This window comes from Leucopleurus acutus (assembly GCF_964270905.1).
Source record: "Leucopleurus acutus genome assembly, chromosome: 4".
NCBI lineage: Eukaryota > Metazoa > Chordata > Mammalia > Artiodactyla > Delphinidae > Leucopleurus > Leucopleurus acutus.
In genome coordinates, this window is record NC_139146.1 from 125,903,427 (window position 1) to 125,930,101 (window position 26,675).

Sequence of the window (26,675 nt, forward strand, 5' to 3'; positions counted from 1 at the left end):
GCCTTTTCTGTAGCTGCCCAAGACCAAAGCTAAAAGAAAAAAGCTCACGTAATTTTTTCTGGCACTACTTATGTTTTTCAAATCCTGAAAATATACCTTGACATTAACATTATAAAAGGCTTTACATTTGACAATCAGCATCTATGGGTGAACACTTAATGGAAAATAAAAGATTCAACATTAACAAAAATTCGCCCAAAGACTAAGGATCTATCTTAATAATGCAAGAGAAGGATACTGGAAATAAGTTTCTTGATGTTATCAATATATTACATTATGAATGGTAAAACCTAATTTCTAAAATGCTTATTAGAAAAAGATAAAAACTTTCTAGAAAGGATGTAAAAGAACTTGTCTTAGCCTTAATCAGACTTCTGAAACAATACAAGGCATCACATCTTCTAAAACACACATATTTAACATTGTTCTTTAATCCAATTTACCACTGAGCTGGTAAAAATAAAGTAGTATAATAATAAGCTTAAAGTTTTTCCAATTGTTTCTTATATCTACCATTTTTTTTAAAAAGTTATTTGAAAATTCATTGAAAAGCACTATGAAATATTTCTAATGCTCAGTAAGTATTTTGTTCTGCTATCAAGTAGTTCTTCTAATTTAAAGGACTGAATTCTTAATTTCAGTCAAATCTAGACAAAAGAGCAGTGAATAAACAGTGTGGGGAAAAAAAAAGAAAAGAAGGGAAGCTACAAATATTCAACTCTAATTGTTCTAGTTATGGTTTCAGACAATGAAGGTCGCAGTGCTTAGTGAACTAATTATGTATGTCAACAGAGACCATATTTTGTTCTAAAACCAAAAAGCACAAATGCCTTCTGTGTCAGATGAAATTATTTAGATTTTTGCTTGCCTACAAAAAAAGAAAGCAATTCCATTAAACTCATAATTCAGTCTTTGAAATTTCCCCCTATATTAGTAAAAATATGATCTTTAAAAACTGGTTAATGTATTTATAGCAAAGTTAATTTAACATGGTTCAAAAGTATTAGGTGAATAAGCCTACCTGTGAGGTCTCAAGATAACTAACCAAGGTGTCAGGAGACACAGATTTAAGCGCCAGCTCTGCCACTTTTTTATAAGTTTACAGAAGTCACTGTACTTCCCTAAGTTTCAATGTCCTCATTTATAAAATGAGATTCTTAACTTCACCTATATATCATACAGCTATTATAAGAATCAAATATGAAATTGCTTGGCAAACTGAAAACGTTATAAAGATGTTATAATTATAGCACACTGATTTCGGCTAAGGACAAATATTGGAGTGGTCCCATCAACACTAGCATTTACCAGCATAGCTACTCCTCCTAACTGTCACTATGGGTACCCTAAATACATTTCTCTAAAACAGAACAATATCAAGACAGAGCTGAAATATGGTTACAAATGTTATCATCTTTGGCCAAGTTCTTTTTTTTTCCTTCTTGGCAATTTCATGATTTTAAAAGGAAGATGATCCTACATAAGGATGGATAAAGCAATGTGGTCAAGTCCAAATAATTACTGAATCTGAATGATTAATATATGGTAATTCATTTACCACTTCACCTTTATTTCATACGTTGCAAATTTTTCTAAACTGATGTTTTAATCTAGTAGTATCAACACCTATTTGTCTTATATTTTCAACCGCTTGCTACTCGAATACTGCATTTCAGGTCTCCCAAGTTTCTCACCTTCTGCCTGTCATTCTCATTTCTGGGTCAAGCCAATCTTAGCCACTAGCTACCACTTGAACCGCATTTCCTCCCACTCTTCCCTCACTGACCCTCAGTTCCAGCCAGAGTTCTCACTGCTATTCCTCAAACATACCAATCTTATTTTTGCCCTTGCCTTTGCTCTCTCTGGAAGGTTCTTACTCCCAGATTTTCACATGACCCTTCCTCATTTCATTTAGGTTTCTGCTCAAACAGATAGGGCCTTCCCTGACCAACTGATGTAAATTAGCACACTTCATCACTCTTTAGCCCCTTATCCTGCTTTACAGCAGTAAAGACTACTTTACATTATATTATAAAATAATTTATGCATATGTTATGTATATATTTAACATGTCTGTCTCCCTCCCCAATATGTTTACAACATAAAAGCCAACTCCTCCAGACACTCACAATCCTTCCATGACCTGAACTATGTTCTTCCCACTTATTATGCTTCTTCAGATACCCTATTAAATCAAACTTAATTACTCACACTTCCCCATACACGTCTCTCAATTTCCTTTCTCTAGGACTCAGCCCAAGCTGTGACCATCATCATCCACATACTCAAATTCTACCCACACTGTAAGAAACAGTTTAAACACCACCTTTACTGATATTCCTGGCTGATACTCCTCTGAACTGCCACAGTTCTTCATCGGTACCACTCTAAAGGCATTATTATTCTACATTTTATTTTAAAATTTCCTCTAATAATCAACATGCAGCTTGAGTGCAGGATCTAAACGAATTCACTTTTAGACCTCTGGGTTACTTACATAAAAGAGGAATGGAAATATTTGTATATTTTTTCTTGGATATTAGAAGTAAGTATATGTATTAGTGTTACTGTATCAAAGGGCAGACAGAAAAGGAGAATTCATGCAATAATCCTAAGATACACTAATAAATACCTAACACAACTACTTTGCTTTCTTTCCTTTTTTATTGTTGTTAAAAATACACTTGTTTTCCCAACTTCCTTGCTGCCATCTTTACATAATTTTTTCCTATTAAGTTTCTTACATTTACTCATCTTTCCCACTTCTCTTTGGGTTCAAATCATAGCTCTTTTCCTCATCAGCCATGTTAACCCTTCCAGGTCTCTGTTGCCTAATCTACAGAATGAGGGAGAAAACCTCAACTGCAAGCAGGTTATTATAGTATTAAATGAGATAATATATCTCATAAAACCCAGTATAGTGCCTGGCACCTAACAGGCTCTCAGTGAATGGTGCCTATTTGGCTATTGTTTCTTCTACAGATATAGAAGCTGCAGATTTTAAACACATTTCAGGGTGTAAAGTTTGAAATTTAAAAATACAAAAACAAAATCCACCTTTTTCTGCTCTAATCAAGACTGGAATAGAGTACAAAGCAAGCCAAGCTCACGTTTTCTTCTTTTTTAATTCAAAAAGAAAAAAAACTCCAAACAACTGATGTCATAAAAAAAAAATGAGAAGAAGAAAGTGTTTTTATAGTCACTGATGGGATGGATACCCTAATGAAAACATCATTTGATTGAGAGGAAATCACCTGGATTCTGCAATTAACTAGCTGAGTGATCCTGCACAAAGGCAATTCACCTGACAGAACCTAAAATGAACCTTAAGTCCCTTCTTGTTCAGGGTTGATACTGTTTTTGGCTCAGTTCAAAATGCTGGAGTTTTTGTTGTTGTTGTTTTGTTTTGCTCTTAAAGAAATGAAAACTATCATCCAGGTCATCATATTCTATTCCTAAGAAACCAGTATCCATATATCATTTATACTAGTGGTGTGAGGATTAATTCATTCTTCAAACTGACCATCAGTGATGTGCCAACCTCTGCTAGGATTAGCCTGAATTACTGAAAAGTCCAATGTATAGAACATTAATTAAGAGTTAATGACCATAATATATAGAGAGTTATAATAGATTAAAAGAAGGGACTTCCCTGGTGGCACAGTGGTTAAGAATTTGCCTGCCAATACATGGGACACAGGTTTGATCCCTGGTCCAGGAAGATCCCACATGCCGCGGGGCAACTAAGCCCACATGCCACAACTACTGAGCCTGCGCTCTAGAGCCTGGGAGCCACAACTACTGAGCCCACGTGCCACAACTACTGAAGCCCGCACACCTGGAGCCCGTGCTCCGCAACGAGAGAAGCCACCGCAAATGAGAGAAGCCCACGCACCACAACGAAGAGTAGTCCCCGCTTGCAGCAACTAGAGAAAGCCTGCACGCAGCAATGAAGACCCAACGCAAAAAATTTAAAAATATAAATATATATACACATATATTAAGAGAAGAACTCTTATAAGCAAATCTGACCCCAAAATGTTTTCATCAAGGATATTGAAAAAAGAAGATTTAAGTTAGTAGAATAATAATACTGATAAATGGGGAATTTTTAAGTTACAGAATATTCCTAAATCCTACTTTGGTTAACTGCAAACTCATACAATGCTTTTAAATTTGGGTATAAATTCAGATTATACTCATACACCTGGCCCTTTTTTTTTATTATTACAATATTCCCTGTGGATGCTGCACATTTGGGCATGGCTAAAAGCACAGGGAATGCCTAATATGAATTATAAGGTTAATTTACAGACAAATTTGAATTATTTGGCAGTGGATTCCTTCAGATCACTGTCATCCAGCCTTAACTCTCCTGAGCAGATTTCTAGTTTAGCATCTATTGGTGTGACATTCACATAGAAGAAACTCACAGTGGTAAACCACAAAGGGAATACTTTCATTTATTATGATGAGTCCCATCACTGACAGCGCTGCCAATCCTTCCTGTAGTTCACAAGCATTAAACTTCCTCTGACCATCTCTCAACAGTATAGATTCAGAGATCTGATCATAAAAAATCAAATCCATGAGTTAAGACAAATACGGTATACATAATTCCCTAGGTTCTCAGAACTAAATATAACTACAACACTGCTTTGACAAATGGTAAACAGCCAAACTATTTTATTTTTATTTTTTTGATTTATTTATTTATTTATTTATTTTGGGCTGCGTTGGGTCTTTGTTGCTGTGCGCGGGCTTTCTCTAGTTGCGGTGAGCGGGGCCTACTCTTTCTTGCGGTGCGTGGGCTTCTCATTGCGGTGGCTTCTCTTGTTGCAGAGCACGGGCTCTAGGCACGCGGGCTTCAGTGGTTGTGGCATGCGGGCTCAGTAGTTGCAGCTCGCGGGCTCTAGAGCACAGGCTCAGTAGTTGTGGCACACGGGCTTAGTTGCTCTGTGGTATGTGGGATCTTCCCGGACCAGGGATCAAACCCGTGTCCCCTATATTGGCAGGCAGATTCTTAACTACTGCACCACCAGGGAAGTCCCAGCCAAACTATTTTAAATCACAAGGAATCCTGAATCCTTCACAGATAATACATATTTTGCCAACCAGAACTCATCTTTGACTTTTAGGCGAAAAATAAATTATCCAGCTCTAAACCCTACATTAAAGTCTGTCACACAGACTCAGCATCTTGGAGTGATGATGAAACACTGTGGCTAGCACTATGCCCACATACACAGTCGGCAAAATGGTTCAGAAACACTGCAACTGGAGCTGGAAGAACCCATGTTGTGTTCCAGCCTTGCCGGCTACTCTAACTCAGGCACTGCCTCTGTGAAAGTTAAATATGATCAACAAATAAATGGGGGAGATAATGGTTGTTCTACTTGCCTAACTGAATTGTATCAAATCAGTCTAAGGATCAAGGCGGGACAATTATGAAAGTGCTACTCTGTAAATCTTTAAGCACTATAAATTTGAGAGATGTTACTAGGATTAGGTGTTCAAAAAAGCATCTGATGACTTGAATTCAATATAAAATTAACTTCTTAACATCTTTCTACTCTAATGAGCTAGAACAGTGGTTCTTAGGTGGTATATATTAGAATCACCTGTAGAATTTCCAAAAAGAACACACACACACACACACACACACACACACACACACACACACAGCTTGGTGTCTATCACTACAGACTCAGATTTAGTGAGTCTGAAGTAAAGTCCAGAACTCAGTATTTTTTTTAAACACTACATTTGGATTCTGATGCATAATTAACTAGAGAGAGAATATGGGAGTAGGTGAGTGCAAATGTGAACCAATTACCACTGTTATTTCAACAGAAACTTCATTTCATATTTAAACTTCAAACTATAGTTCGACCAGACTTTTATGTTGATTTTTATGGGACAGGTATACTCTAAAATTTCCTATGCCCAAAGGCAAATGTTAACTTACTTCCAATTATGAAGAAATAGCTCTCTCTCCTCCCACCGCTTTCCTGTATCTATGTGTGTAGAAGAGTTTATTTAGAATGGCACATATTTAGACAAACTAAGTTAATTTGGATAGTCTAAATTTGATTGATATGGGTTGACTTTAAAAAAACAATATAAATACCACCCATTCACCTCAGAATTAGACTTGACTTCTTCTGTGGCTGGTTTAGATGTACCAAGAGTTGTAGTATCATTGCTGCAGTCAGACATACCTAAAAGTAAAATGTGTTAAGCACACATTAAATAATTTAGTTAAAAGAGCTATATCACCTTACCGATATTCTTACAAATATTCCACAACATAAATCATTTATTTGCAGTCAGAATTTGTTTTGCAAAACTATCTATAACCACATGAGTATCTATTGATTATAACAGATAAACAATTCTAAAAACAGACAAAAATTCAGGAAAAGTTTTTATGCAAAATGTAAAAACACATACCTCAGTGACTAAAAAATAATTTCACAAAATCATTTTAGATAAGAAACAATTTAAAAGATCAGAGTGTCAACTTGATTTGCTAGATGAAAAAACTGAGATCAAAAATGTCAAAATATCCAAAGATAAAGCCAAAATATTAGTTATTCATGGCCTATATAAAATCAAAGTTTCAGAACAGAACTCAGACATCTTCCAACTCTCTGACCAGTGCTCTTTAGTACCGATAACAGATGTGACTGCTCATTGTCAAAGTCAAACACTATACTCAGATTTCATTCAATAAAACTTTAATGTGCTACTTCAGCTTCTAACTTATTCAACAACATTTAGAGAATGCCAACTACATGTGAAGAATTCTGCTAGGCACTAAGGAGAAAGAAAAGTAAAATCTAATTCAGGTTATAAGAGCATAATGCCCTCCATATCTGCAGGTTCAAACAAAGATCAAAAATATTTGAAAAAAGAATTCCAGAAAGTTCCAAAAAGCAAAACTTGAATTTGCCATGCACCAGTAACTATTTATATAACACTTACATTATATTATATATTATAAGTAATGTAGAGAGGATTTAAAGTATATGGGAGGATGTGCATAGGTTATATGCAAGTACTATACCATTTTATAAGGGACTTGAGCATCTGCAGATTTTGTTATCTGTGGGTGTACTAGAACCCATACCCCATATATAGCGAGGGCGACTGTACTCTGAATCTAATCAAGGAGACAGATAAATAAGTACAAGACACCATATTAGGTACTATAATGTACAGAAGCAAAGTTTTACTCATGAAATACAATGGAGGGAACAATTTTATTGTTCACAAGTCAAATCCAATACCCCATTAAGAAAATAATACAACATGAATAAGTGGGATTTATTCCAGGAATACGAGGCTGTTCAATTAAGAAAGCTATTAATATATAATATATTCATAAATATAAGGGGAAAAAAACATGGTTTTCTATGTAGATGTTGAGAAATCTATTGACAGAATTCAATACCCATTCATAATTCAATACTCAAGGAAAAAGGAATTAAGGGAGATGTCTTCAACATGATACACGCTTTAATCCTACAACCATTATTTTATTTAATAAAGAAATAACAGAGGCATTTCCACTACGAACAGGAACAATGCAAAGGAACCCACCATTTCTGCTACTATTCAACACTGAACTAGAGGTATTAGCCAATCCAAGTAGACAAACCAATTAGAAAAATAATAGGTAAAGAAGTAAAACTATTTCTTTTTGCAGATGATATGATAGTACACCTGAAAAACTCCAAAGACTCAATGGTAAAACTAACTAAAAATTAAAAGAATTCAGTGAAAAAGTAGGATAAAAAATTAACATACAAAAGGAGTTTGGGATTAACGTATACACACTACTATACACAAAATAGATAACCAACAAGGACCCACTGTATAGCACAGGTAACTATACTCAATATTTTGTAATAACCTATAAGGGGAAAGAATCTGAAAAAGAATATATATATATTATATAATATATATATGAATCACTTTGCTGTACACCTGAAACTAACAGAACATTGTAAATCAACTATATTTCAATTTAAAAAAACTCAACAATTTTTGAACTGTTATTGAAAAACAATAATCAGTGGACATAAAGGCAGAGAAAAATCCCGTTTACAATTACAACAAAGAAGATTAAATACTTAGGAATAAATTAAACAATGTATAAAACCTATATGAGAAAAATGTTTAAACACAACTGAGAGACACTAAAGACTGAGCAAATGAAAGACATCCTGTTCTCGGCTATGATGACATTATAAAGAAGTCATTTCTCCCTTAGTTAATTTACAAATTCAGTGCAATAGAGAAAAATATAACAAGCTAAATTATACAGTTAGATAAGTTATACTAAAGTTGATACGGAAAAATCAAACATGCAAGAGTAGTCAGGAAAACACTGAAAAAGGAAATTCACAAGGGGACTAACTTTGTCAGATGTTAAAACATACCATAAAGTATCTATACTTAAAGCACTATGGTACTAGCACGTGAATAAACAAAGAGACCAGAATAAAAAGTCTAAAGTTAGACCAAATATATACAAACATTTAATATATAACAAAGGTGACATCTTAAATTGCTTAATTAAAGATGGGCTTCTCAGTAAATAATGCCAGGAAAACTAGGTAGCCATTTGGAAAAATAAAAAATTAGACCACCACACACAAGAATAAACTCCAAATAGATTAGGAATCTAGATGTAAAAAAATGAAACCATAGATGAACTGTTAAAAGAAAACATAGATGAATTATTCTTTAAACTTTCTAATTCTAAGAATCTAGAGATAATTTTAAAAATTGATTAATTTGACTAAATAAAGATATTTTAAAAATTGTATAACATAAGCACTATAAACAAAGAAAAAAGACAACTGAAAAACTAGGATAAAATATTTACAACAGGGGCTTCCTTGGTGGCACAGTGGTTAAGAATCCGCCTGCCAAAGCAGGGGACACGGGTTCGAGCTCTGGTCTGGGAAGATCCCACATGCGCAGAGCAACTAATCCGTGTGCCACAACTACTGACCCTGCGCTCTAGAGCCTGTGAGCCACAACTACTGAAGCCCATGCCCTGCAACAAGAGAAGCCACCGCAATGAGAAGCCTGTGCACCGCAACAAAGAGTAGTCCCCGCTCACCGCAACTAGAAAAAGCCGGTGCGCAGCAATGAAGACCCAGTGCAGCCAAAAAAAAAAAAAAAAATTTACAACATATGCCACAACAGGTTAATATCCCTATTATATAAAGAAGTCTTAAAAACAAAGGGGAAAAAACCAAAACCAGATAGAAAGCAGGAAAAAGACATGAACAGACGATTGACAAAAAAAGATTAAAATGGTCTCCAAAATATAAGAAATGATCAAATTCACTCATAATTAGAGAAATGCAAGTTAAAACAACACTGAGATACCATTTCTCATCTATTAGACTAGCAAAAATTTTTTTAATGTAACAAAACATTCTGTTACTGAGGATGTAAGGAAACAGGCACTCATATACATTGCTGATAGGAACACAAATTTGTACATCCATTCTGGAAGGAACTTTGGTAATGCCTAACAAAATCACACATGTACTCACCTTTGAAACCAGCAATCCCATGTCTAGAATCCATCCCAGGAATACATCTCCAATTAATACAAAAATACTTACACATTGCAGCATTCTGCATAATTGTAAAATATTGGGAAGAGCCTAAATGTCTTTACATAGGAAAATGGCTGAATAAACTATGACACATCCAGACAATGAAGTACTGTGCAACTGTTGAAAAAAATGAAGATCTCTATGATGTACTGTAATTTCCAGGACATAGTGATAAGTGAAAAAAGCAAAGTCCAAAAATACCTATGGGTATGCTGTCTCCATATAAAAACAAAGAGGATACATGAAAATACATGTTTCTGCTCATTGGAACAAAAGAACTACAAGAAGAATAAACCAGGAACTAAAGAGATAGGTTACCTACAGGGAGAGGTGGGAAAAGAGTGTAAAAAAAAGTAGGAAATGGGAACAAAGTAGCAGGAATATGGAAGGAGTGACACTTCTCTGAATATATAGTTTTAAATAATTCTGACTCTTAGAACCATAGAAATTTTCACATACCCTTCATAAAAAAAAATAAAACCAACCAGGATTTGAGAGGAATTCAAACAGTAAAAAATCACTAACACATGAAACCAACTGTATTAGAAATGAATAACCCAGGAAAGGGAAGGGGGAAGCAGGGAAGAGGGAAAGGGGAAGGTAGGGCAAAGGGGGATGGGGGCAGAGAGAGAGAAGAAGGGGAGGGGGAGTAGAGGGGAAGGGGAGGGAAAGGAAGAGCAGGAGAAAAGAGTATCTTGACTGGACACCATGAGGCTAAAGACAAAAAGAATTATACACAAATTCTGTTAATATAGTTAGTAAAAGTATTTCTCACAGGGGTATAGGTTAGTAATTCTTAAAGTACTTTATGTATGTAACAGAACAGAACAAATATGTAAATAGAATGTAGATATTGAGAATTTGGTTTCTCACTGCTAGAGAAAAAAGTAATAAAGAAAGGAGAAATGCTAAATAAACCCTGTGGTACTGGACTGGAATCAGAGTTATCAGTATAAACACATGGTTTTTAATATGTGTGTGTCCATATTCATGTATATATATTTGTTATACACATACATATGCATGTATGTATAGGTTTCCTAGCTTTGTCCACTGAGAGGACCTAGAAGCAGTGATACCCAGTAACTATGAGTACACTTGGTGCTCAAATCTTGGTCTCTAAACACCATTCTCCAATAAAAGGAACCACAACTCTTAAGGAAAAGTGGTTGATTCTAATACTGGGGCAAGGAAAATACAAGAGGAGCCTGGGACATTTTTCTGGTGTCAGAAAATAAGAAAAAATTCAAAAGAGGACAGGGGCTTGTCGAAAGAAAAAAGACCCAACCTGAAGGCTCCTAATGGCCAATCCTGAGACATCTTGAGCAAGAAATAATGACAGTACTGAACTGAAACTCCTAGAATAAAACAAATATTAATGAATCCATACTGATAGAAATAAATAATCAAATAAATAGGTAAATGGGGGTAAAGTGACAATTCCTCACAACAGAATCTCAATTAATAAACACAGAAAAGAAAGAGAAAACCAGAACTCTCCACCAGGCAAACATCACAGTAATAAGTGTTGCAGAAAGATTCACTGATGGATGCTAAAATTAGAGAGCAAAAGTTTGATGAGAAACAGCATTTACATAATCTCCAATATCTCCCACAAGGTACTTAACTGAAAAAAGAAAGACAGTTAAGTGGAGAAACTCACAGTTCACAGTGAAGAGACTCAGCAGATCTAACTTAACTAAGTGATTAATTAATCACCAGTAGTAAGACATATCAAGAGCATAATCCCTGATACACTGCACTGAAAAGGACAACATTATTTTTTGTGGTATTCTTCCCCCAAATGCATTAACTCAGTCCAATCATGAGAAAACACTGGACAAACCCAAACTGAGGAACATTCTATAAAATAACTGACCAGTTCTCTTCAAAGTGTCATGGTCATGAAGACCAGGAAAGTGTGAGAAACGTACAGATTGAAAGAGACTATGGAGAAATAACCAACCTCAATATGGGTTCCTAGTCAGAATCCTGCAGCAGAAAAAGGACAGTTAGTTGAAAATTTGGTGAAATTCCAATAAGGTCTGTAGTTCAGTTAATAATATTATACCAATGTTAATTTTCTATTCTTTTTTTTAAATATAAATTTATTTTATTTTTACTTTTGGCTGCACTGGGTCTTTGTTGGTGCACACAGGCTTTCTCTAGTTGCAGTGAGCAGGGGCTACTCTTCACTGTGGTGGCTTCTCTTGTTGTGCAGCATGGGCTTCAGGCGCGCGGGCTTTAGTAGTTGTGGTGCGCAGGCTCAGTAGTTGTGGCGCACGGGCTTCATTGCTCTGTATGTGGGATCTTCCCAGACCAGGGCTCGAACCCGTGTCCCCTGCGTTGGCAGGCGGATTCTTAACCACTGCGCCACCAGGGAAGCCCCTAATTTCTTATTCTTGATAATTATATTATGGTTATGTAAGATGTTAGCATTATGGGAAGTAGGGTAAGAAATATAAAGCAACTCTCTGTACCATTTCTGCAAGTCTAAAATTAGATCAAAATAAAAGTTTTTAAAGAACAGTAAGGAATGCTGAGCAAAGGTAGAGGAATTACCCTTAGATAGAAAGAAGAGTGAAAGAAGGAAGGAACCCATGGAAATAGTGAGGAATGGAATGGAAAACAGAAGAATGTTAAGGCAGTTCATTTTTGCTGTCTTTTACTTTCTTGTGAAATAGTAGTTATCATCTGCTCCCCTGTATTCATCAGTAGCACCAATTAGCAAAATATATCATTATCATCCAGCTCAAGAAAAGACCAAATGATAGCTTTAGAATGGGGCTGGTCACCAGGAAGACCAAGCCATGATTAGAAGTTTGGAACTTTCAGAGGTGAAAGGGGCTAGAGGAATTAATAACTGATAATGCGTCAGTGAGGAAGCCTTCACAAAAATCCCTGAACTATGGGGTTTGGAGAAATTCTGTGGTGAACACATCCATGTCCTGGGATCATGGAACACCCCAACTCACAGAGACAGAAGCTCCTGTACTCAGAACGCTTCCAGATCTTGCCCAATGTCCTTTCCATCTGGCTATCTATCCTGTATCCTTTATCATATCCTTTACTATATAATAAACCGATAAGTATTAAAAAAAAAAAGACCAAATAACTCCAAGCGATTGGGAAACAGGGAATCAAATTTCTGAGAATTACGGAGTCAGGTACTAGGTCTGTGTTTTATTCATATTATTTAAATGCTCTTACCTTCACATTTTTTAAAAGTTAATTTGTTCGTAACTTTAATAATGGACACACATAGGGAATGACAACAAGATTTAAAGGTAATGACTTACTCACTGAACTTACTGTGATAATCACTTCATGACGTATGTAAATCAAATCATTATGCTGTACACCTTAAATTTATATGTGCTATATGTCAATCATATCTCAATAAAACTGGAAGAAAAACTTATAATTATGGGAAACCAAAAAAAAAAGTTAATGACTTGCAGAATGTGCTGTTTAAGATATATGTGTTCTGATCTTTACACGAATTTAAAGTTATCTTTAAATTTGTCTTCAAAATAAAATGATAAATCATTATTACAAAACTGCCATCAATGTTGAGGCTTCACAGACTGGTTTATACTTGAGGCCAAATATGCCTCAAGTCATCTCTGGGGCTCTACTTCCATAAATCAGCCAGGGGTATTCATTAACTAATGAGTGTAAGAACCAATGACCAATAAAGTGAATTACTAATTAACATTTGTAAAAAAAAGTATAACTAATATTACCTGAGGTTTATAATTCATCCAACTTTTTGGAGTTGTTTTTGATTTATTATCAAAATCACATTTTGTTTTCTATAAACTGAATAGACTAGATCTATTCAGTTTATAGAGGGAAACTATATAAGAACTTTAACCAGAATTTAATGAGGGAGAATTTTATATCCTACAACTGTTAAGTGCATTTAAGGTCTTTCCAAGGACCCAGGAAAGAGAGGGCAGGAGGTAAGAGACTTGCCAGGATCCTAGAAGATAAGAAGAAACAAAATACTCCATGGATACCAGAAAAGAAAAAACAGCATTTACAATCTCCATGAGTTAAAGATTCAGAATTATAATACTAAAGGATGAATGTTGAATAGAAATTATAACATGAGCACATTTCAAATTAAGGTACTCACATACCACAGGGGATCTGAAATGGTATGCTCAAGGCACAGGAGAGCAGATACAAACAGGATAAACAGAGCACATCATAGTGGAATGAGAATTTACACTTCTTCTAAATGAAAATAAGTATGCTGTTATGGAATCTAAAACAAAATTCACTTGAATAAAAGACACATAAGCCTTCTAAGAAATTTCTTGAATTTTTATGATGAAATATGAATCTCCACAGGAATATCTGAAGAGTTATTCTTTCTAGGGGTACTTCAGTAAAAAAGTTGGAGAAGTACTATAAATAACTTTGATGTATGGGAGTAAGGAGCTCTGACTGGAACTCAAGGACAATGCTAGGGAGGTAAATACAGAAAACTGAGGGCAAAAAGTAGCAAAACTTGGGCTTGCTTTGGTCTGAACTTGCTTAGCTTCTCTAGACTGGGTATATCACTGATTTCAGAGACTGGTTAGAGATTAAAGAAAATGGCTCTATTTCTTTCACTCAAATATGTCTATCTTTTCTTGCTCATAGATAAACAGGAAGAGAATGGTAAGATTTGTTTTAATTTCATAATTCAATATTAATTTTCAAGTTGAACTGACTTGTTTACAGTAAAAAATTTAGAGTTAAAATACATAGTGACTACATTAAATAACTATATATGCTGAGTGAAAAGTAGTATCCAAAATACATTAGTTTTCTGTTTTGGTCAAAACAATTTAAAATAGTGGGGTTTTTTTATGATGGTAGTTTCCTTAACATGGAGGAAAGATCCTTTTCCCTATTGTCAATGCAAATGATACTAAACTGAAAATGGTTTACCACACAATATGTTCAAAGTATATTACATTTTCTTTCATAAGTAGAATAATCAAGAGTAAGATAAAGAATCATCCACATTATGTCAACAACTATCTGGTATCTGTAAAAGCTATTTTGTTAGATACTCCTAAATCCTTTTAGACAGTGATAAATTAAGTTCACGTTGCTCATTAAGATAAACACATCAGCCTAGATAATTCAAAAGTAGAAAGCTCTGACAAAAAAAGGTTAATTCTCAATTATATGCAGTAATGAGAAACAATTTAAAAAGCAAGAGATATTCAACTATTCTCATCCTCACCATTATACCACCTTCTAACCAAGTGACAAAATTAACAGTTTGGAGAAGTCTTTTTATTTTCCCTATTCAGATTGTGTTACAGAGAAACTAATGAGAAGTAAAATGATAAGACTCTCAAAACTAAATTACTCCCTGAAAAGAAAACTAGCTGTAAATAAACTCTAAATTATTCAGGGTACTGTGGCCTCGTTCTTCACAAACGGCTAGCTAAGGTCCAGAACATCAGCAATGAAGCCAACCAAGAGAACTGGAGAGTTACTTTAAAATTCTGTATTAATTCCCAAAACCATATAAAATAAACCCCTCAATATTCTCAGGTAATTTTTTCAATGGGAAAAAGCTCAGAGGAAATAATCTAAGAAGACAGCTTAATAATATAGATAGTTACACACAGAAATATTTATAGATATGTGTACATACATGAGTTAGTTAGTGTATGTTTCCTAGAAGCAACTCCAGCAACAATGAGCACACATAGTGCCCAGATCTTGGTTTCTAATACCATTCTCCAATAAAGGGAACCAGTGCTCCTTAGAGAAATGGCTGATTCTAGGACTGAGGCAGGATTACATACAAGATGAGCCTGGAGTATCTTGTAGTGCTGGAAAGTAAGAACATGCTGTAAAAAAAAAACACCATAACAGAACAACAAAAGCTCAAAAGAATATAGGAACCAACTGAAAGAGCTTCCAGCGGCCAAAGCTGGAACAATTTGAGCAATAAAATAAATACTGGATTATAATGCAAAGTATAAAATAAATAACCATGAGTCAATGCTGATATAAATAAATGACTGAATAAATTAATAAATGGAAGAGAAGAGGCAACTCTCCCTTGCAGAAGAATTCCAAAAAATTTATGTACACACTCCACTGTTACGGAGGTAGAACATAATTCCCCACACATTAAGTGTGCACCTCACATAATGACTTTCTTCTAAAAAGTACAATATGAAAAAGGAGGAGAGGAAAAGTAACTTTACAAGGTACAAACTTGACAAACACTGTCTTAAGCCAGGTGATCAAGGTTAACATCAACAGTGGTAAGGCATATTGATAGCATTTACTCTTGATATACGATTAAGAATGGCACTTTACCTCTGTTCCTTTCTCCCCAAAACACATTACCCAGCCTAACCATGAGAAAAGAATCAGCCAAATCCCAACTGAGGGACATTCTACAAAACACCTGACCAGCAATCCTCAAAACTATCAACTTGTCATTAAAAATGAGGAGTCCGAGAAACTGTTAAAGCTAAGAGGACACATGATAACCAGGATTTATTCCTGCATAGAATCCTGGTATAGAAAAAGGTCATTAGGAGAAAACTGAGGCAATCTGAACATATGTTATCTAATAATGTATAAATACTGGTTCATGAACTGTGACAAATGTACCATACTAATGTAATATGTTAATAATGTGGGAAACTGGACATGGTGTATATAGGAATCTGTATACTATCTCTACAGTAATTCTGTAAATCTAAAATGATTCTAAAATAAGAGTTTATTATAAAATAATCTAAGAATACTTTGCTATATTATTTTATAATTATTGTTTTTAATAATTAATATTAATAATATAAATTTATATTATTAAAATATTTCATTCTTTTACATGTATGCATCCCAGTGTTCATTGCAGCACTATTTACAATAGCCAGGACATGGAAGCAACCTAAATGCCCATCAACAGATGAATGGATAAAGAAGATGTGGTACATATATACAATGGAATATTACTCAGCCATAAAAAGGAATGAAATCGGGTCATTTGTAGAGACATGGATGGACCTAGAGTCTATCATACAGAGTGAAGTAAGTCAGAAAGTGAAAAACAAATATCATATATTAACACATGTATGTGGAGTCTAGAAAAATGGTACAGATGAACCTATCTGCATGGCAGGAATAGAGATGCAGACGTAGAGAAGGGATGTGTGGACATGGAGGTGGGGAAGGGGTGTGTGGGATGAACTGGGAGATTGGGATTGATATATATACACTATCATGTGTAAAACGGATGGCTAGTGGGAACCTGCTGTATAGCGCAGGGAGCTCAGTTCAGTGCTCTGTGGTGACTTAGATGGGCGGGATGGAGGGGGTAGGGAGGTCCACGAGGGAGGGGATATATGTATACATATAGCTGATTCACTTTGTTGTACAGCAGGAACTGACACAACATTGTGAAGCAACTATACCCCAATAAAAAAGAAAAAAATTTATTTTCATGCGCTTGGAAAAAACAGCGTAACTGGCAGTTTAACTAATATATTTATAAATATTTATATGTAAAATCCTATATGGCAAAACTCCATGAACTGAAATCTTTAATACTATCAACTTGGAAATTCAATCAATATTTAGGTATCAGGCACTGGCCTAGGTCCTTGGGAGTCAATAATGAGCCAAAAAAGAAAATAAGATGTGGTCCCTATCTGCATGGATATGACGGTAGCGGAAGAGAAAGACAATCATACAGTCACACATATAAATGTAAACGGCAACTGTGGAAAACGTATGACATTACTACCTCATCTGGGAGGTCAGGATATTTCCTCAAGAAGCAAAACTTCAGTTGAGGTGTGAAGGATAGCTAAGAGCCAACGAGTGAAATGGAAGAAAAGAAAGGTGGTAAAGACAGGGAGAAAAGCATGTGCAGAAGCCATGTAATGCAAGGAGCAAGACAAGTACAAAGGGAGAAACGAAAGCCAGCATGGGTGAAATGGAGAGTTAAGCAGAGCATGATAAAAAATACGGCTGGGCCATTGTGAAGGAGTTTTGTTTTTATCCTAAAAGCAATGAGAAGCCATACAAAGACTGGTGAAGCGGAGGGAAGAGTGACAATCAGACGTGTGTTTCAAAATAAATCACTGCGCCTTCAGGATGGATACTGGATTAGAGAGGGGTTGAAACAGAAGTGGGTAGACAAGAATGAAGGCTGCTGTAGAGATTTCAGGCAAGATGATGGTAACAAACTAAAGTGGTGGTAGTGGAAATGGGAACTAGTTGACAGATTTAAGAGGTATTTAGAAAGTAAGATTAATAAAACTTGTTGACAGACTAGACGTATAAGGGAGAGGGAGATATTAAGGATCACTCCTACTGTCCTGTATTTTCCAACTGGAAAAATAATGGAGTCATTCATCGAAATAAAAAGCAAAGAAAGAGGACCAACATTTTGGGGGGTTTTGGGAGTGAGGGAAAAATCAGTTTAGTTTTAGACCTTGTATTTGCGATATCTCTAATATATGCAAGAGAGGTGCCAACTGGAAAGCAAAATATATAGATCTAGAGCTCAGACGAGATAGAAAACACTCACGTCCTTAGAAAAGCTGACATCTTTATCCTAGTAAAACAGCTAACTATAATTGCCAAATATCCAAGAAAAACGTTAGACTTTGACCATCTGTATTTAGTTAAAACAAAAAGCTGAGACAAAACATGGCAGTAATATTTCATCAACTACAACAAAAACTGCTAGGCACCATGCGGAACACAGAGTTTTAAAAATCTTGTTTCAACAGTATATTTATTATGTCACTAATCATACAGTATTTTAAAGTTTTAGCAGGGCTGGCCAATGTCCTTGGAAATATTCAATACCTGCACTAGTCAGTAAAGTAGCCACTAGCCACACGTGGCTACTGAGCACTTGATATGTGACTGGTTTGACTGAGGAACTGAATTTTTATCCTATTTTATCTCAACTAATTTAAATAGTCACATGTGGCTAGTGGCTACTCTATTGGACAGGTGCAGTTTAGAGCTTCCTTGTATATTTCATCTAATCCCAAACCACCACCTTGTGAATTAATTGAGAGCCAGTGTGGGGGATAGAGGGATTAAAGAAGTAGAAGCTTTCATTCAACCTGCTTATTGTATTATTTGAATTTTTATTTCAAGAATATATCTTACTTGTAAAATTTAAAATATTTTTAATTTTGCTGCACAGAAAAATTAGGAAATACAGAAAGAGGAAAATGAAAATAATCTGTAAACCTCCTTTAAGAAATAATCTATAATTAACATTTAGCCATATATGAAGAGGATCTACATTTTTAACCCTTTTGTTAGAAGGCGCACCAATGGCCCAAGTTACTCTCTATGAGTTTTATCATATTTCTCTTCTACCCCATCCCCATCCCAAACACCTTGAGAATCCTATTAGAAAGCTATCATCTCTAGAACTCTACCTCAAGGCTGCCAAAAATAAACAATAGTCCTCTTGCTTATCTCCCTTTCACCACCATCACGACCACCCTCTGCCACCAGTGTCATATACTTTAAGTGGAACCCAATCTCTACCCCACAATATCATGGAATCATTAGTCACTATAGTGAAAAAGAGTACAAGCTTTGGAGTCAAGCAACTTTATGAGTCTGTGGTTCTCCTTTTACTATTTGGATGACCTTGGACTAATTACTTCTGCTGGTTTCTATACCTGTTTCTTCATTTGTTTATAGAAAATAACAGTACCTAATACACAGATAGCATCTATAAAGCATAATGCCTAGCCAGAGTAGCACTCGATAAATGACAACTATTACGGACTTCTATGTGCCTGGCGCTGCCCTAGATATTGAAGGGGAGAGCTCTGAAACAAAACAGAATCCCAGCCATCCTAGAGGTTACGTTACACTGGCTTAACCCCAGGGACTCTTTCCATCTGGGATGTGAATTCCTGATCCATCCCTTATTAGATGTGTGACCTTATGCAAAGTACTTCATCTAAAATCTAAATTTCTTCATTTCTAACACGGTAATGTTATCTGCTCTTACCTACTTGAGATGGCTGGAGTAAAAATAAAATGAGAATATATGGGAAAATGCTTTGTAAATTATTATATGCTAAATAAAAACAAGGTATTAAAGAGTAACATATTCCTCCTCTCTTGGACAAAGCTTTCCAATCAATATGCCAAGAATGGATTACAGGGACTTCCCTGGTGGGAAGGCAGGGGACGCAGGTTCGAGCCCTGGTCCGGGAAAATCCCAATCTTAGTTGTTGCTCCGTGGCAACTAAGATCTCTTAGTTGCCGCACAGCAACTAAGCCCATGCGCCACAACTACTGAGCCTGCGCTCTAGAGACCGTTAGCCACAACTACTGAGCTCATGTGCCACAACTACTGAAGCCTGTGCGCCTAGAGCCCATGCTCTACAACAAGAGAAGACACCGCAATGAGAAGCCCGCGCACCACAATGAAGCGTAGTCCCCATTCACTGAAACTAGAGAAAGTCCATGCGCAGCAATGAAAGACCCAGCGCAGCCAAAAATAAATAATTTTTTTTTTTTTTTTTTGCGGTATGCGGGCCTCTCACTGCTGTGGCCTCTCCCGTTGCAGAGCACAGGCTCCGGACGCGCAGGCTCAGTGGCCATGGCTCACGGGCCCAGCCGCTCCGCGGCACGTGGGATCCTCCCAGACCGGGGCACGAACCCGTGTCCCCTGCATCGACAGGCGGACTCCCAACCACTGCGCCACCAGGGAAGCCCAATAAATAAATTTTTAAAAAAAGAATGGATTACAGATGTGCTGAAAATATTGACACCCCCTCTCCCTGGCCCCCTCGGCCTACAGGGAGCTGGGGAATCTGCCATACAAATAATCATTTTTATGTGTGCCATGATGCAGAAGTTTGGAAACTTTGCTCTAACACACTATCTCATGTCGGCAGACACTGGAGATGGCCAAATGACTCCCTCCTCTGGATAATTTAGGTCTCACCACCAACTCTGTTATTCTTATGATCCTACTTCAAAGACAGTGATGTCACAGTTCTCCATAGGATCAAGCCTGAACATCAAGGAGCTGCTAGTCCAATGCCATCATACATATACAAAAAATGAAACAAAATAAAAACTCTCAGGTGACAATATGGCAAAGATGTTACCATACTTTCACAAAAGATTTGAGCAACTTCCAGCAATATCTGCCTAGAACCATCTTAAGACAGAAGTTTAGAAGTAATGGAAGAGAGGGAAATAGGGATGGAGGGAAGATGAAAGAGAAAAGAAACAAAGAGAAAAAGAAAATGTAGACTTTTGTCTTGTAGAAAATAGCTGAGAATCCGTAAGAGCTAATCACTGGCTTCCATGACTGCCTAAAGCTAATCTAGAGACTAAAGAGAATAAGATTATTTTCAGGTTCCTTTGTTTTATAGTCTTTTTCATACTTCCTAGAACTAATGCTGGTGTATATCTGACTTTTAGACTGTTATGGTCCCTACGTCATCATCATCCATATTTTGTGGGACTGCTGTTTCCAATCTGCACATATATTGTTAGTTTTTCATCCACAGCCATATTATCTTAAATTCCCTATTAAATGTACTCCTTCCTCCATCCTGAATTTATTCCTTACCCCATCCCAAGGTTATCATTCTGGAATGTATTTATACCTCCAGACTCTTACAATGCCAAGTCTATTACTTAAAACTTTTATTTTCACATTTTCCACTCCTCATATGTCATCATACATACACACAAACACACCCACACCCACACCCACACACACACTCACACACACACACACACACACCCGACAAACACATACACAGATTTATATCCGCCCTGTGGGAAAACTATCAAATAACACTCCATAGGCCTCCTCCGAATTCATTTCTTTTTGTCATACTTTTTGGTGTGATATTCAACCAGGTGTTCAACTACTGAAGATTAATAAAGGAAAAGACCTTCTTTACTTAATGTCTGATAGAAAATCAGGTGAGATACCCCAGCACATGCCAATAAAAGATGTAAAGAAAATATGGTAGAAGCAGCCTAGAGTAGTAGTTAAGAGCTCACAGTCTGGATTCAGATAACCTAGGTTCGATCCTGGCCTGACCAGTGAATTCTGAGCAGATTACTTCAGCTTCAGTTAATCATTTAGTTTCAACTTCTTCATCTACAAAAATGAAAAATTTAGCCACTTTATAAGGTTGCTGTGAGGGTTGGATGAGATAATCATATTAAGCACTTAGCATAATGCCTGGCACACAGTAAGCAAACAAATGTTAATTGTTGTTATGGTGTCAGATATAATCAATCTTCTGACTTTGTCATTATCTTAGAAGGAAACTAATTTAGCATAATTGACTCTTTATAAACTTATGTTTTCTGCCCCCCAAAGTGAGGATGCTAGACAGAGGGAAAATTATTTTGTGCGCAGAATACACTGGTTACTCCATATAGACTATGATGAGCTGTATAGGTCTCTTCAAGTTCTAACGTTCTATGAAACAGGTGTCAAACATTTTAGAACGTCAACCCTTGATCAACAAACACTTTACCATCAAATCCGTAAGTTCAAATATGCGCTCTAAACTTACATTAAGTTTGAAAGGATACTAACTTAGTCACAAAAGAGAACGATCATTAAATTCCTAATATAGAGGTAGTATGGAGGGAAAGGAGATGTCGAGATGAGCAGCAACATGCCAAAGGCTTACAGACCACACCACTGAAGCATCATTTGCCCTTCTGAAGAAAGCCGAAGCCCAAAGTAGATGCCTCAAGTGAAAAACAAGAAAATGAAAACAAAGTATACTAGAAATTTAAACTTTTACTCTGAACTGTACCCAGTAGGTTGGTGATATTAAATATGTATAAAATAATAATAAATGTATCAATTTATAAATCCACTGGATCGCCACAACATTGGCCACAAATACTTATCCCTAAAGAGAAACCTCGAAACCACAAATCAGGAACTAAATAAAGAGGCGGTCCTACTTCCTTCTCTAGGTCTAGGAAGAAATTTAGAAACACTGAAGTTTTGAAGTAGCTAGAGATTTCATCACTATAAAGCTGGAATCTCTGCATTCTACTCTCCTTGGTGCCCAAACTAGCTATGTACAGTTTGAAAAAGTAGTAGCTCCACAAAAAAAGTTTTCATTAACTTCAAGACACTGTCTAAGGAGTGGCTTTTAATCTACCTGGAGATTATATATCTCCTTTGAGAATCTGATAACAAGAATGGACATTCTCCCCCAGAAAGGAGAAAATGCACTGAAAACAAAACTGTGCACTTAATTTCAGGGGTGGGGATGAGGAAGTCCCCTGAAAGTCACTGACCACTAGACCACAGTCCCCAAAGGCATGACCCAGGATTAAGGCAAACTGATTTATCAATTTGAAACAGAATGAAAGTAACTGAGACCGAGATTTTAATCCAGAAAATAAAACAAGATTAGAAATATTTTGTTTTCTCAGCTAATGAGTGTTAGACGTGGTGGCTGGGAGAGGGTGTTGGTCATGTTGAGTGGGGAAAACAAAAAACCACAGGACTAACAAAAGAAAAGTGGAATTAACACAGTGACATGTAGTCTGTTGCATTCACCCTGAGACAGCAGCAATAAAATGGCCAATTCCTGCAGCCTTAACAAGGAACGATTTAAGGTAACTAATTCTGGTGCACATTCCCACGCCAGTGAAGTTAATTAAATGGCAAATGTGAACACACACCTGCCACACTTGCAGGTGAAAGCACAAGTTTAACCAAAGTCCTGCAAATCTTCCATTTTTTCCTTAAGAACCGACTGAGAGAAATTATATGCTTTAATCTAGGAGAAAAAAGGAAGGGAGGAGGCCAGAAATCTTCAAACGTGATGGCTAAAGGATCTGCAGGAAGTGTTAACTACAAACCTTTTGAGATCAAAGGGCTCAAGAGGGAGATGAGAATAAAACAAAGGAAGTAATAATAAAATAAAGTAAAAGGGAAAAGCGTCTAGAAACTGTTCTTAAAACAAAACAAAAACCTCTTTCCTTTTTCCTAGACACGTAAACAGTAGTAACTTGGCAAAGAGGAACGGATGAGACGACGGCACAACTTCCTTCCCAAACTCCAGCATTCCTTGGACGTCCTCGCAAGCAGTCAGGCTTGGGACATGTCACAGGCAAGGCTCCTCCCTGCACCACTGCCCGAGGAACCTCTCGCAGGGACTATCGCTATCTCCCTTCCTCTCACTGCAGGAGAGGAGAAATAGGGGATGCAGGGAAAGAAGGAGAGCAATGAAGGCTGGACACCAAACCTGAAGGTGGCCCGCTCCGAGGTTTAGTCGAGAAAGACCTGGATCCTTCAACCCCTTTCTCCGCTCAATACATGCAAAACCGGGAGGGTGCCGCCCTGGGAGGGCCAGTCTTACCTCTTCACCCGGCTGTTTCGGGGGTACACTCAGGGGGGACAGGAGGAACGAAGGGACAGAAACCCAAGGCCGAATGCCTTGACAGAGAGAGATGGCACACACAGACTAAGGACATAAGTGCCCTGTGGAAGTCCGGAACTGCGAGCTACAGAGGCAACGTGTCCAGCCCCGCCAACCATCTCCGAGAAGCATTCCCCCGCCTCTTTCCCAGCCGGCCAGCTCCGCCCTCACCTGTCTGCAGGGAAGCCGGCAGCTCGCACGTCGAGGATTATCCCTGCCTCTGCTCTCCGGAGTCGCCTCAGCCCTGGCAAGAAGTGAGCGGAAACGCGACCCGGGCCTTTTCCTTCTTCCCCTTCTCCCACGCACCTAGGCTCCTCGGGGGCGGGGAACAACAGCGGCTGTCACAGCCTCACACTGACCAACCGCCGAGGACACTCAGACCGGCAGCAGCTCCAGCAGGCCCACAGCTCCAACACCGAGAGCAGCGGAGCCGGAAGTGAGGGGACCGGAAGTAGCGTTGTCCGTAGCCCTGGACGGCCTCTCTCTCCCTCAGTCTGGCCGGCCCAGCCACGTCTCGATGGTGCCAGCGCTCTTCCCCCGAGGCCCCCTCCGCCCCACTCCAGGAGGCGGGCCCCGCCCCTCCCGCTGCGGCCCCTAGCAACCACATCCGGGACTCAGCCGGCGCCTTTGCCCGGGTAATTTTCTGGCTGCGGCTAGATCGCTGGGGGCGGGGGGGGCTGTGAGCGCGGGTCCAGATGCACCTGCCAGAGCTGGGGGCTTGCCGAAGGGCGCGCCGGCCTGGTCTTGAGTGGTCGGAGGTCCAGGAGCCCTCGGCATCCTTTTCTCACCCACACACCCCAGCCTCACGTATTAGGCGTCCCCCCAACAGACGGTGAGCCGGTGGCGGGAGGGTGGAGGTGGACGTAGCTCACCGCCTCGCAATCCCAGGAGAGCCAAGCTTCTTTCTCAGCTGCCAGAGAGCACGTAGAAGGTTATTTAAGCCCCGTGGGAGGTGGGAGGGTGGAGGGAATGCGGGGTTTAGGGAGCAGACGGGATGCGGGCGCCTCACTCTCTTTCCCCAGTGCCTGGAAAGCCACCCTCTGGCCACGTCACTCACGCCCACCCGCTTCAGGTAGACCAGACCTCCTCGCCCGGCACCCTGAGTTCTTATGATTTGCTCTATCTTTGTGATCACCTTCTGCTCTGCTCGCTCGCAGACAGTGGGTCCATGATACTGTTCTTTCCTGTTACTGTTTATCCAGAGGACTGATTTCTGCTTTCTTTGCTCGCCCCGTTACTTAAGTAGATCACTGCCCTGTCTACAGAAACCGACGAACAGTCCTTCTCTCAGATCCCTTTGTAGTTTCCTAAGTGGAGGCCCCAATCTGTACTTCGGATATTCTCGCTGTCCCCAGCACCGTATGGCTCTGCAGTGGTGCTAGACAAACCTGAAGCTCAGTTACGTACAGTACATACCGGTGATCCAGCCGAGCGCATCTCCCTTCAAGGTTCCGGACTCCGCTTTTACTTTGACAGCCTTGGGTGCTCATTTTCACCACCATTTCACTTGCAGGAATGCCAAAGGCAACAGTGCACTCCGTGGGACCTACCCCTCTTTAGACCATAATTCTCACCTGCCTTGTCACATTAGTTGACAAGACATTTTTAATGACTAAGTGCCCGAAGGCAGAACTCTGCTTCTCCAAATTTGTAGGGAGTTTCAGCGTAGTGAACTGTACATCCCTGTACAGATAATCTTTCCCATATCTGTGAAGAGTAGATACCCGTGACACCACCAATATTTCAAAAGTAAATAACAATATTTATTGTCTGAAATCTCCAGGACACCTTCTCTGACAAAAACCGTAATGAAATCCCAAAACAAATCTGTGGTTAAAGGGCCCTTATCTTAAATGGGTGAATATATATGCCGATTCATTTAACTTAAGTTCTACAGTTTACTGTGGATTTTCCTGTTCAAAGCCATCCTGTTAGGCTTCTCAATTATAAGAAAAGGATTCCAATCTAGGATAATTACTGCTCTTATTATATAGGAACAGAATGGAACTTAGTAGTAGATGGAAAACAGTGAAAGTCTATGCACTTTCTTTGGGAAAAAGGAAGTAGTAGCCATTATTCTTGGGTTTGGGGAAAATTTTTCATACTAACTCAAAGACTATTTTAAACCTAACCTTGCTTAGATGGAGACTTTTTTTCATCTCTCTCTCTCTCTCTCCCTCTCTCTCTCTCTCTCTCTCTCTCTCTCTCTCTCTCTCTCTCTATCTCTATCTCTATCTCTATCTCCCCCTCTCCCTACAGCTTGGGGAATTCTGCCTGCCCATTCTCCTTAGGAAGAACAGAAGATTACTACTTTTCTTTTAATTGCCATTGTGTTTGGAGAAGTAAGACAAAAAGGGAATAGCTGCCTGTCACATATGCTTATGACATGGGGCTTGTCTACTCATTTACCTTTGCACTGCTATTGGCTATTATTCAGCTTTAGAAAAATCAGGTACCATTTATTCACTTGGCCTGTGGGAAACTGCGGCAGCCTATCTTTTATTTACTGATCGGGAAGGAAAGGAGGCAACGGGTTAAAGGATATTGTTACTTTTCCTTTCTGAGTGAATTAAATGTG

At 38.0% G+C, this 26,675-nt stretch overlaps 1 protein-coding gene across 4 annotated transcripts in view; it reads right to left on the reverse strand.

The window, feature by feature from the left end:
* The window catches only part of ARFIP1 (ARF interacting protein 1), a 134,907-nt gene extending 110,398 nt beyond the window's left edge, over positions 1-24,509 (reverse strand). For 2 of the 4 annotated variants that reach the window (XM_082838265.1, XM_082838262.1), the window contains exons 1-2: positions 24,269-24,509; positions 6,142-6,221 (exon numbers count right to left, since the gene is read on the reverse strand). In XM_082838265.1, coding sequence (XP_082694391.1) covers positions 6,142-6,219 — 78 coding nt within the window. In that variant the 5' untranslated portion in view covers positions 6,220-6,221; positions 24,269-24,509. Of the gene's footprint in view, positions 1-6,141; positions 6,222-24,037; positions 24,131-24,268 lie in introns of those variants that run through there. The other 2 variants (XM_082838263.1, XM_082838264.1) reach the window with 2 other exon arrangements.
* Positions 24,510-26,675: the final 2,166 nt, after the last annotated feature.